This window comes from Lasioglossum baleicum, unplaced genomic scaffold, assembly GCF_051020765.1.
Source record: "Lasioglossum baleicum unplaced genomic scaffold, iyLasBale1 scaffold1237, whole genome shotgun sequence".
Lineage (NCBI taxonomy): Eukaryota > Metazoa > Arthropoda > Insecta > Hymenoptera > Halictidae > Lasioglossum > Lasioglossum baleicum.
Window position 1 is genome coordinate 1,520 of NW_027470296.1, and position 13,979 is coordinate 15,498.

Genomic DNA, 13,979 nt, shown 5'->3' on the forward strand with positions numbered 1-13,979 from the left:
AGGACATCAGAATTGATGATGATTGATAGAACTTTTGTTGCTGAAGAACAAAATATATTAAATAGGTTACGAGAACAAGAGGCTAAAGTTAATGGTAAACAATTAATATATTGATAGAAAGATCTCATCTATTATCTTATTTATTAGAATAATCTTCTTTTTATATTTGTTTTACAGAAGAGTTCAAAAAGAAGAAAAGCCATTGGTGCCAAAGGTTGAACCTGGTCTTACAGAAGAAGAGAAATTATCGCCACCATTAACTAATGTATCTGTAAAACGTGAGTTAGAAGATGACTTTTTAAGTGACGAAATGGAATGCAAACCAGTGATTAAATCAGCAAATTGTACTAGTGGTGATTATGACGAGTGGGTAGAAATACAAAAAGAACTTGGTGTATATCCATCTACCACGGACTCGTTTAAATGTAAAAATATTAATAATAGTGGTAGTAATAGTGCATGTGCTGTGGCTGTTACGAGGTCATCCAAAACTGAAAGGACACGAGCAAATGGCGAATGTCGTATAACCGTACCAAGTGCGAGTGTCTCTGGAGTTCAAAACACAGTTATAAAAGACAATTGCGAACCAGATAGTACTCCAGCTTTCGAGAAACGTTGGAGTAGTGCTACTGATCTCGAACGAGATTTGTTAGAAGATACAGATAGCCTAGATGGACTGGCCTTACACTCTCAAACTCAATGTCCAGGTTCTCTTCATGTAACAACTGAAAGTGGAAATGCGTAATGAACATGATGACATTACCGCACAGGTACAATCTGCCATTGATAGCATCCTTAATCTTAAAAAACGTCCTACAAACACATTACCTGGCAATAGTGGTAACAGTGCATCACAGTCTAGTGAATCAAAGGACACAGTGCTTGACCAAGCAGTCCGCAGCATTTTAGGCTCGTGACCCTCCTTTAATAAAGTATGTTAAACAAGTGAAGTTAATGGTGAACATCATGCTAATTGTTTGTTTAAAAAATTTAAAAAAAAACTATACATTTTTTTGGTGATTTTTTTGTGGTTATGTGAATAATAATAAAAACTATGTTTGATATTAAGAATGCGACATTATCTTTGGTAATGCATATTTGAAATCCTGCAAAATTGTTGCTAAATTATTTGTACAAATCCTACAGTCTTAATTTCATTTATACATAAATTAAAACGACTATCTGGATTATGCAATTTTATATACTTCTCCAAAATTTATCAAAATTTTTTTCTGCAATGGCAATAACTATGCATAATATAAAAACATGTATACTTTCCAGTAGTCTAGCTGTAATAAAGCCATCGCGTTTACCTAAATCTAGCAGCTGTACATGTGGATAGATAGACAAATAGATTGATAGATAGATAGTAAAATAAATAGATAATTCGCTCAGATTTTTCAATCTGCCACTTTGTAATGTAATTTTGTAAAAAGTAATTATTTAAAACAACTTATTCCACTTTGTCTGTAGTACTTGTAGAGAAATCTTATGGATACTTAAAACTGGGTCGGTGAATTGTACATACATTTTTAATGTGTATTAATATTATTATTATTGCTATTATTTGTATTATTGTTATTGAGATTCATTCTCAGAATTATTATTATTATTATCATTACTATCATCATCGTCATTATTATTATTATTATTATTATTATTATTATTATTATTATTATTATTAATATTATTATTATTAAGATTATTATCAACAACGACATTATCATCATCATAATCATCATCAACATTTTATCATTGTCATTATTATTATCAGCATCGGTATCATCAGCAACAGCAGAAGCAGCAGCAACAGCAGCATTACTATCAGCATCATCATCATCAGCAGTAGCATTACCATCAGCATCATCACTATCAGCAGCAGCAGCAGCAGCAACAGCAGTAGCATCAGCATCATTATCATCATCAGCACCATCATCATCATCATCATTATCATCATCATCATCATCTTCATCTTCATCTTCATCTTCATTTTCATCATCATCATCATCATCATCATTATTGTCATTATCATTATAATTATTATTATTATCATCATCGTTACAATTATTATTACTATTACTATTGTTATTACTATTATTATAATTATTATTATTTTATGATTATCATTATTATTGTTATTATTATCATCATGATTATTATTTTATTATGATTATCATTATTATTATTATTATTTTAATTTTTATCATTATTTTTATTATTATTATATTATAACTATTATTGTCAACGATACCATCATCTCAGTTAATGAGATTGTATGGTATAAAGAGAAAGTAGTGGTATAAGAGACTGAAATGGAAGACAATGAAGCAAAAGGCAAATGATATATAGGTGAAAAGGGAACACAAAACTTCTATGATAATTTGAATTTATTTCTATTTAATGTATATGCAGTCTTAAATGTTACAATGCAAAATCAAACAGACAGACATTTTTTAAGTAGATATAGTATTTTACAAGTTTTTTGTCATCACATGAAATCACAATAGATCTGAGTAAATGATGAGTACATGTGTAGAGAGCACATGTGTGGAAAAAAGGGTAATTACATGTTGGTGACATTTTAAATAAATAGTAGATGACCGGTGAGTAAGATTTAGAAAGCAAATCTTTCTATATGTGCCTTTTTATTTTTTACATAGTTGATGACTAATATATCTTGTATGTACACCTGTAATTTGTAATTTTTATTCAATCAATGCTAACATGTTAAACAATACAGATTTCTTAATCAGTATGTTATACATACAAGATAATGGTCTGATTTAATCATTTTTTAAAGATCATACATTAAAAGAACAACTGATTATTACCAACAGTGCTTTTGCGACAAAAATTTAGTTATATGGTTGTATTTTTACATCCTTTTCCCACAAAAATTCATGATAGCTCTCTATACACAGAGGCAATGAAATGTTTTTGGCAAAAGCAATCCAAGACTGACGTATATACAGAGAATCAAGTAAAACTATGTAATGTATTACAATAAGGAATAATCATTTGTATATAATATTCAATTACACTCTCGACGGCAATCGTGACTTAATGAATTCTTCAAAGATTTTAAAATTTGGATATGCTAAAGTTCTTTTGATCCTAATAAATTGCCGATATTTCACGAGTACGTGTATGAAAATATTTTTATCCTTGTCTATAATTAAGGTTTTAGTTTGCAGCATAAAATTTGATGTCCTATATTCATAGTTCTGCATAATAATGTGAAATGCCTGACGAGAGTGAAGTCAAGTGGTTAATGCGATAAAATGTAATTATCATTATCAATTACATGATTTTAGATATCATGAATATTTTGTAGTGAACAACTCCCCTCCTAATATTATGGAATTATTGATATTCTAATTTTAATCTCAAGTTTAGGTGCCTTACAATTACAATCTAATATTCATTAAACTTTTTTATCCTATCAGGTACACAGTATTTTAATAGAGATACGTAACATTGTTGAATGTTTCATACAATTTAAACAATTTATTGTATTTCTGATATAGTTGTGCATATATGTAATATAATCAAACATTATTAGTTGCATCATTTCTTTAAATTATATAATTTTCATGTTTTTATGTACTTTAATACTAGTACATTAAGGCATTTTTAACAAATGCTTAATATGCTTTATACGATATTTAATTTATATTAAATTGCATGCTTTTCGCGCGTGTATATATTCTAATATATATCAAATAATACAAAAATTAATTCAAATTATAGTGCACATTTGAATACATAACAGTAATAATTAATATATTTTAAATTAATGCTTTTTACTTGTAATATACTTTATGAAATTTATATTGGTTATTTTAATCGTCGCTTTAGAATATGTAATTATGTAAAATTGTTGAAAAACGAAAATGAAATAACGTCAATTAGATGTATGAAAATGTTATTGAGTTTAATTATAAAACTTTGTGCAATATTTCAATTCATAAAACTTACATATTAACATCTAATTTGTAATGATCGTAATTTTATTGAAAATACATTATTTTCTTTTATTTATAGATAATATATATATATGAGAAATACAAAAAGGTAAGTTAAATTAAAAATATATTGTAAAATTAATAACAAAATAAAACGCCAAAAACATATGTATTTATTAAATAATATATTCAATAATTTAAAACATCAAACGTAAGCAAAGTTTATTATAAAGAATTTAAGATTTATAATTACTCCTTTGAATATTATTATTATTATTCTTATTACATTTTAAGAAACATATGAGAATATAGTCCATATATATATTACTGATGTGTATATAGTATATGTAACTCTCGATACCAAGTATGATGCATGTGTATGCATTACGGTCTTAGATTTGTGATATATATAAATGTACTTGTTTGTATACAATTTTTATTATGTACAATTTAGTGCATTAGTATTATGAAATAATATGATTTCACAGATGACTAAGCAGTATATAGTAAACAAAATGAATGATACTAGGAAAGATGATTTTTATGAGGTAGAAAAATGCGGTAAATGGATTAATGGACATAATTTAAATAAGGTTTGAATATCTTATCTCTGACAATTGTTTAATTAATTTGAAGTATATATCATATTTTGATAACAGATTCCATATTTCACTTTATTCTATTTCTTCAATAAATTAAAAAAACAATTTAGAGGTTAAATATATCTGCTATTAGATTGATATAATTTGTTACTTCATAAATAATTTATATTTAAGAATAATCAAATTTATAGTTATAATAATATAATAGAAATATCGATTTAATAGATATTATATATTTTTAGGTTTGTCTACAATTTCCTGATAACCTTTTACCAGATTCAGTAGAAATTGCATTACGTTTGGAAAGTTATGTTAACAGAAAAGTATATATTTTGGGAGATACTTCTTGTGGTAGTTGTTGTGTTGACGAAATAGCTGCTCAACATATTAATGCAGATAGTATAATACACTTTGGTCATGCTTGTTTGAATCCTACTATGCGTTTACCTGTATTTCATGTATTACCAAAAAAAGAGATTGATACAGAAGAAGCTATTAATAAATTTAAATTACATTATGTGAATCAGTTTGAAAGAATTTTATTTTTTTATGACGTTGCTTATGCACATAAAATTGGTATGTTTCATAATTAAATTCTAAGTCTATCTAAAACTTTATTTGATATACTTAACTGCTCTCATAAATATGTTTCTGTTTCAGAGAGTATATATAAAATATTAAATCCTATATATAAAAATTTAATTTTTACTTCATTAAATTGTATTTCTAATGTGGAATTCACAGATGTTAAAAATAATTCATCTACAATAATCTTAGGTAGATGTTTTAAATTAGATAAGGAATGTAAAATAGAAGATTACGTAGCTTTTTTCTTGGGAGATGATGGAAAAACATTTACTACCTTAGCCATGACAATACCTGCAAAAAAATGGTACTATTTCGAAAATAATAATGTTATTGAATATGATATTTTAAAAACATCATGGTTAAAAGAAGGAGATTTGTAGTTGAGAAATTAAAAGATGCCAAAGTAGTCGGTATAGTTGTAGCTACTTTAGGTATTAAAGATTATCTTAAAGTAATAACAATGATTAAGCATATCCTAAAAGAAAAGAAAAAAAAATTTTATATTTTAAGTGTTGGTAAAATAAATCCAACAAAGCTTGCTAATTTTCCTGAGGTATGTTAGATGTTGTTTTTTCAAATATTAGCTAAATTATAAGTATTAACAATAATATATTGTACTTTTTGCAGATTGATGCTTTTGTTGTAATAACATGCCCTGAAAATGAAATATTTGATTCAAGAGAATTCTTCAAACCAATTCTAATGCCTTATGAAGTAGAATTGGCATTTAATAGTTCAAGAGAGTGTTATACACAATATTGTATGGATTTTAGACAAATACTTCCTGGAGGAATTATTATATTGATTTTAAACCATCTACAGATTCAGACGTTTCCTTAATTACTGGGGAACTTAGGAACTTTGAAGAAAATGTTCCATGTACAGACAAAATGAGTGAATTAGTAGTTAATAATTCATCAGGTATTTAAATCTAAAAAATATCAATAAGTGAAAATTAAATATATTTTGTTTAATATTATTCTTTTCATTTACATAGGTGTTGTTGCAATTGGAAAAGCAGGAGCAGAATTTTTACAAAATAGATCATGGAAAGGAGTTGAACAAAGATTAGGCAAAGATGCAGTGCATGCAGCAGAAATTGGGCGTTGTGGTTTACCAAATTGTTATGAAAATGAACCTGTTTCTATTAAAAAAAATAATGAATAAACGTAATAAATATAATAATTTCCACAATGTAGTAACAGTGATTTTTTGTTTAAAGAAGCTTGTTTAAAACAATTCTTTAATCCTTGTAAATTTTTTTTATATGATATAATTGGAATATTTTTAATTTATTAATTTCTGTATATTGTATCATATCTTATTGTAATGTAGAAAAATTGAATATTATTAATTTAACTTTTACAAATGGATTACCTATTTTTTATTGAAACACATGTCCAATGTGTGACGTAAGCATATAACGAGATATCTCGAAATAGTCCGAATCAGCTGTCATTGCAATGTTAAACATAACCAGAGGAATGTATATTTAAGTCTCGAAAATATTTTAAATATGAATTTTTATTCAATTAGTAATAAACTTCTATGTAATTGCAATTTATATTGTATTTTTTATTTTTGGTGTGTGGACCGTAGTATCATATGCGCAAGAAACTTCTAACCTTAAACATGAAGATGTCACATCGAACACTAAAAATACCGTATTAAAAGATTTCACGTTAAGAAACTTGAGTACCGATATACCAATAGAATTACATACATTAGAACATTCTGATAACAATAATTCGAAATTAAATGTCACTTCAAGTGTAGTAAATACATTTCAAAATGTATCTACAACTACAGTTCGACCAGATCGTGATATTAATAATCAAACAACAGAAAAAACTAATGCATTATTTACAAACATTATTAATGATAAAAATGGAAACAATATGTCAGATTTCACAATTCCATCACAAAGTTCAGACATTAGTAATACAACAAATACAAGTACAACAACAGTTGTACCAGCAGAACCAGTATTACCTGATAAAGGATCTGCAGAGGAAGAACATAATAGTTCTATGTCCATATTTTTTGTCCTCTGTGTTTTAGCTTTAGGCATTTTACTTATACATCTTATGTTACAAACAAATTTTCAATATCTTCCAGAATCGGTAGTAATTGTTTTTTTGGGCGGAGCTATTGGTATGATTATAAATCTTATGTCAAATCAAAATATAGCTAATTGGAGAAAAGAGGAAGCCTTTTCTCCAACAGCGTTTTTTCTTGTACTTCTTCCACCCATCATATTTGAATCAGGATATAATTTGCACAAAGGAAATTTCTTTCAAAATATTGGTAGTATTTTAGTTTTTGCTATATTTGGTACAGCAATATCTGCGTTTGTCATTGGAGCTGGAATTTATTTATTGGGATTAGCTCAGGTAGCATATAAACTTAGTTTTGTTGAAAGTTTTGCATTTGGATCATTGATATCGGCAGTAGATCCTGTTGCTACTGTAGCTATATTTCATGCCTTAGAAGTAGATCCAGTATTAAACATGTTAGTTTTTGGTGAATCCATTTTAAATGATGCCATTTCTATTGTATTAACTACATCTGTATTGGAATCCAATAATGCAACAACTACTAGTGAAGCTATTATACTTGGCTTAAATAGATTTTGTCTCATGTTTTTTGCTTCTGCTGGTATCGGAGTTGTATTTGCTCTTATAAGTGCATTATTACTTAAACACGTGGATCTCAGAAAAAATCCTTCTCTTGAATTTGGACTTATGTTGGTATTTACTTATGCACCTTATGTTCTGGCAGAAGGCATACAATTATCTGGTATGAATATGAATTTTTAAATATAGTAAAATAAATAACTAACTCAATACTAAAATATAACAAATTGTTTCAGGTATTATGGCGATTTTATTTAATGGAATTGTAATGTCACATTATACACATTTTAATTTATCAACTGTTACTCAAATTACAATGCAACAAACTATGAGAACGCTAGCATTTATTGCTGAAACTTGTGTATTTGCATACTTAGGATTAGCTTTGTTTAGTTTCAGACATAGGGTAAAATAATATAATATAAAATATATATTCAATTTTTGTAACATATTTCATATTGACAATAGTTATTAATTATAGGTTGAACCAGCATTGATTATATGGTCTATAATTCTATGTTTAATTGGCAGAGCTACAAATATCTTTCCTTTAGCATTTCTTGTAAATCGTTTTCGGGAACATCAAATTACTAGAAAAATGATGTTCATAATGTGGTTTAGTGGTCTACGTGGTGCTATTTCTTATGCTTTATCATTGCATTTGGATTTTAGTGATGAAACACGACATGTGATTATAACCACTACACTAATTATTGTACTATTTACAACATTAATATTTGGTGGTTCCACTATGCCGTTATTGAAATTCTTGAGGGCAGAAAAGAAACAAAAAAGCAATAGCAGAAGGAAAAGAAAAGATAAAGAAGTTTCATTAAGTAAAACTAGAGAATGGGTATGTTTTATACATATACAAATTTTTTATAAAAAGATATATGTATTTTATACATTATGTTTTTATTCTAGGGACAAACAATAGATTCAGAACATTTGTCAGAACTTACAGAAGAAGAGATTGAAGTATCTTTTCTTCAATCTCGTATTCGTGGTTTTGCAAGATGGGATCTAAAATTCTTTATTCCATTCTTCACAAGAAGGTTTACGCAACAAGAATTAAAGGATTGTAAATCTCAAATGACAGATTTAACAAATCAATGGTATCAAGCTATTCGAATTAGTCCAATAGAATCAGATGATGAAGTAACAACTGCATCAACAGCACAATTAAATATAAATTTATCAGTAGAAAGTCAGAATCAAATACATGGAAAGCAAAGCAAAAGACGTCCAAGTCACGGGTCTATATTAAGTATATAATTTATTTTGTGTGATGTGCTAAATGTGCTGTCATTGCTCTGCTTATATTGTGAATGTGTATAAATTTATATTGATAATAACGTCCATTATGATTTAACAAAAATATTTTGTATGATTATGAGAATAGTTTTAATTTTTCTCTGTATAATATTTTGTATGTATTTTTAAAATTGAAGATTGTGATCCATTTTTTCTAATTTATAATGCAATGAAATGATATTCTCCATGACAATAAGGTATTGTTTCAAATGAAAATTATAATATTAATACAAAAATTATTATTTATTAGCTGCAGAGAATAGCTTATGATTGTTATATAGTTATAAACATTTAGTGGTGAAGATCATGTAGCATCTAAACATTTGCTTTGCTGTCAAAGCTTATTGTTGGTGAGGGGCTGTATTTGATACACATTAAGATTTTGAAACATTAATAAATTTGCAATTGATTTACAGAGAGGACGAGGATTGGTCTGATCAATGATCAAGTAAATTTAGTACTAAGTAAATTATAAGTAAATTTATGAGTTATTTCACGAGTTAAGAATATTATTGTACCAAAAACATACTTTATATGCAATCATCATTTAATAGAGAATAACATTATTAATATTGGATTTGTATAGAAATGACGAGTTCTTATACTTTATTAATAATAATACAATTGATCACTTTTAGGATACTGTATATTATACTTTTAGAAATCTCTATTTAATATTATATGTAATAAATAAGAAAAAGAATATTATTTAATTTACGTTGATTTAATTAACTATGGTTAAACAATACGATGTAATGAAGAGGTATGTGATATTTTGAAAAATATTTAAATCACTGCACAAAGAAATTACGTACATTATAACGTGGTTATACTGCATATCGTACGAAATAAATACTTATATAAATTATGAAATTCATATGGCACTAAATATATATATATATACTTATTAGAAAGTAAAAACTTAATTTCGTAAAAATATAGAATACTATGAGACGTATAGACCTAAATTATTTAATATACAAATAAGTTTAATGATTTAAATCTGTTTAAATGATTAATATTTTATGAATTTTATAAAGAATTTCTTTCTCCACACACATATATATCATACATAAAATTCTATCATAATAAGGTATTTATACATTTTTTTTAACCGTCAAAATTTGCAATAATTTATGTTATTAATCTTATTTTCTTGCTATTAATTGTATTGTTTATAAATACCCTATTATGTTACTAAAGTACCGATGTATAAAATGATTATATTTTATACATATGACGTGACCACAGTATTGTATTTTAATTTGTATGATATAAAAGATATATTTTCATCTGGATATATTTTTATAATAATACTAAAAATATTCCTTTCTTTCCGAAAAGTTGAAAGTCTTGGTACTTACAGTGTTATACCAAATTTTTCTTTTATTTCTCGTACAATAATAACAGTTAACAGAAAAAAAAGATATCTTATTTTGCATGTTTCTTTTATGTCATACTAATTATAAATTACGATGTGTGAATATTTTTCTATTGCAATGTTTTATTTATTTAATAAATTTGATTATTATAATATAGTTACATCGAATAGCAGCATGTAATTTATGGAAAAAATATATTAGAAAAAAATATTTTCAATAGTAATTTATAATTTTAATAGTTAAAATTTTATATAATATACAAAGATACTGATAACACGAGTATAGATAATACGAATTATATAGTTTATATAATAAACCATTAATTCTGAGGAAGATGTTCTTTTATTATCTTCAAAGGCTACGTGGAGTTAAAAGAAAAAATACAGCTAAGTTTATTTTAATGTGAATTTATTTTTAATATCATATACCGATCTCGGGAGTGGGTACATGGGTCTGTTATTTTACTTTTCTGCGGCAGGGCACATAACGGAGGCAGCGTCTAAACATCAAATCCGTTTATTTGTTTGACTTGTTATCTCTACTTTATTAGGTCTACGTTTTTTTTTATGCCTCATCTGGTCGTACATCGATTGACTGGAGCACGAGGCATATTGGTTTTTAGAAACAATTTGCTGTAATTTTCTAATACCTTTTTTTTTTTATAATTGATCTCTCACGGTATTTCCTTTCGATCACGGAGATATAAAGTGCAGTGATATAGATGTAAACGTATATAGAAAAAAGTTGTTTTGATTTTGTGATACACTTTTCTTTCATATTTTCATATCAGTGCAAAAACATATCGAATATAGGAAATACCGTCATAAATGTTGCATGAAATTTAGATTCAATGTAAGACATTTTTAGTATGATTGAAATCCGTAAGATAAGCAAAACTTGTACCATTATTCTTTATAAGGGACACATTTTCTCCTTTTATATCATTTAGCTTTTTATACGTATATTTGTATTTGATATTACGACAATTTAAATTCTATTCACCCAACGTTAATACAAGGATAAGTATTATTATCCTCTTTATTGATAACGGAGTATTGTCTAAAGCATGGCAGAACACACTTGCCTCCCTTTTTGCTAATGCTCCAGTCAGTTTAATTATACATATTTTCTGTTCAAATATTATTCTCGCATTGGATTATCACCCAATAAAATTCTAAAACGGATCTTCACATATCATGAACTTCTATATGCATTGTTATCGATAGTTATATCCTTATTAATGCTCAGTACAGTACATATGTGTGTATGTACAACATCGAGCAATCGACTAAGCATGCAGAGTTAAATAATCCTACAATGCTACGACCAGTATGCCTATATATCAATTCGTAAAACAATATCATACCCCGATTGTATCCATTTATTACAGAAAATGTTCCAAGGGATTATAATCTGACTAAGTGGTCATTATACGTCGTGCATAATCCATTGGAGTAAGTTCTCAAGCACTTCTCTAAACTTATCGAAGTTTTGTAATGCAGACACTTCGGTCTAAAAATGTGTAAAATCCCCAATTACATTTCAATATTTACAATATCTCATAAATACGTGTTAGACACGCCACGATTTACATAATATAACTTCGTGTTCATTTGAAATTCATTTTTTTTTTTTAATTTTTTCTTCTTTTTTTTTTTATTTTATCAAACGTCAGATTTCCACTCCTAATCGACGTCTGTCGATTCACGTTCGTCAACATTGTAATATTACAAAAAATCACATATCGTATTTTCCATTTACACACATTTCCTTGGTACTGATATTGTTCGTTCCTCTTCGGTGCGTTTTCGTATTCAATTTGTAAAATGCTATCTTTTTATGATCGAAGGATTTTATTCCAATGACAATCGATTGAAAAAATAAGCAACAGTGACGGTTCTTGAAGATCCAGTTTAGACGAATTTTAAGAACGAAATGTCACTCCCTTTCAACCTTATTCATTCTATGTAATCAATGTACACAAATTTTAATCGCTCAATCGTGTTTCTACATAGGGTATAATTAAATTTACCAACTGGAACATAAATCTGTAAAATTCTTAAATTTGGGTCCCTGTATAAATAAAGCCTCTTTGGCTTTTAACTTCTTATTGATCTTACTCGTTCTATACTCGTAGAAATGGTTCTCCATCATTGGGGAAGAGATAAAAAAAAAAAGAAAAAAAAAGAAAAAAAAAGAAAAAAAAAGAAAAAAAAAAAAAAAAAGAAACAATGCGAAACGAGCTTTCAAGTTTTAATACATGGTGAATACATTGCTTGTTCAAACCTTAGAGGGAAACGAGGACTCTCGTACATCAAGCTATACACATTTTTACTGTTAATGTTTGTTAATTTCATCCTAACTATCCTAGCGCCAAGCAGCGGATCACACCTACGTAAATTGTCATTCGATTTATTCTATGTATATATGTATATCTATATATATTTATATATATTTCGGTATGTATAATCGTAATGTGCGACTACGCGATGAAATCGCATGTCCTTGAAATCCGTTAAACCGTTACTAAAAAAACCAATCATTCCTTCGTTGTACAACATGATTGTTGTACAATTTTAAGTTCGTTTAAAGATGTTCTTCATTTGGTAACATACGTCGTATTATACATTGTTTCTCATCAAAGCGAAAATTATCGTTAAAAGCATACAAACACGGTAATCGGTCACCAGTCACCAGCGATAAGGACGGCCATGCGAAAATTCAAGATGTACCTTGAAGAAGACATTCTTCGACGCAATTCCTTGTGTCCTTGTGTTACTGCATTCTTTTCGGATTTCACTGGCCGCGTTTCATAAAATAATATCGATAACTTCGGTTGTGTACTGTACAAATTCAACACGATTGCCATCATCAGTCCCAAAATCATATTTACGGTGGGATCACATGATTATACAGGGAAAGTTCAGCAAGTACGATAATTTCAAATGAAGAGCTTGAATTCCATCAATCACAGTACAGGTAGAAGAGGCAATTTTGTTAAGTATATGTATAGAAATAAAATAAAATAAAACATTTTATTATCTACGTATCTCTCTTGTATATGGTAAAAATGAACATCAACAATTCGACATTTTTTTGTTTCATCATAGCAATTATGAATTTTAATTTGCATTAAATACCAAAATGCATTAGATAATTTAAAACTATTAAAGTAGTTTCTTTTTTAAGATTTATCGATTTACGAACTCTTAACAAAAATAAACATAACTAAATTTAAATGACCTACTTTAAGTAACTTTTTTCCTCTTTTACCCAGAATAAATGTATTTTCCTCTAATGAAACACAATTAATAATAAATGTCCTTTTCATATGCATCTCCACCAGTTTCGTTCGAGATACTGTATAATTGATCATACTCTTTTTGACGAAATGATCTTAAATTGACAAACACAGCGAAACAGAACATTCATTTGGAAGCATAAACAGATTTCAACGATACAAATATTTGTGATGTTGAATATTCTGTGATC

The 13,979-nt window shown here is 27.3% G+C and overlaps 2 protein-coding genes across 2 annotated transcripts; both read left to right on the plus strand.

Moving 5' to 3' along the window:
- Nucleotides 1–4,441: 4,441 nt before the first annotated feature.
- Nucleotides 4,442–6,322, plus strand: LOC143220585 (2-(3-amino-3-carboxypropyl)histidine synthase subunit 2-like). The gene is given in 7 exon segments (XM_076446205.1): nucleotides 4,442–4,558; nucleotides 4,810–5,143; nucleotides 5,228–5,512; nucleotides 5,515–5,708; nucleotides 5,783–5,948; nucleotides 5,951–6,076; nucleotides 6,153–6,322. Coding segments are annotated over 7 exon segments (1,392 nt in total).
- Nucleotides 6,323–6,671: 349 nt separating this feature from the next.
- LOC143220579 (sodium/hydrogen exchanger 8-like) lies at nucleotides 6,672–9,549 on the plus strand. The gene is given in 6 exon segments (XM_076446200.1): nucleotides 6,672–6,703; nucleotides 6,705–7,954; nucleotides 8,028–8,197; nucleotides 8,273–8,644; nucleotides 8,716–9,047; nucleotides 9,522–9,549. Coding segments are annotated over 6 exon segments (2,184 nt in total).
- The last annotated feature ends 4,430 nt before the right edge of the window (nucleotides 9,550–13,979 follow it).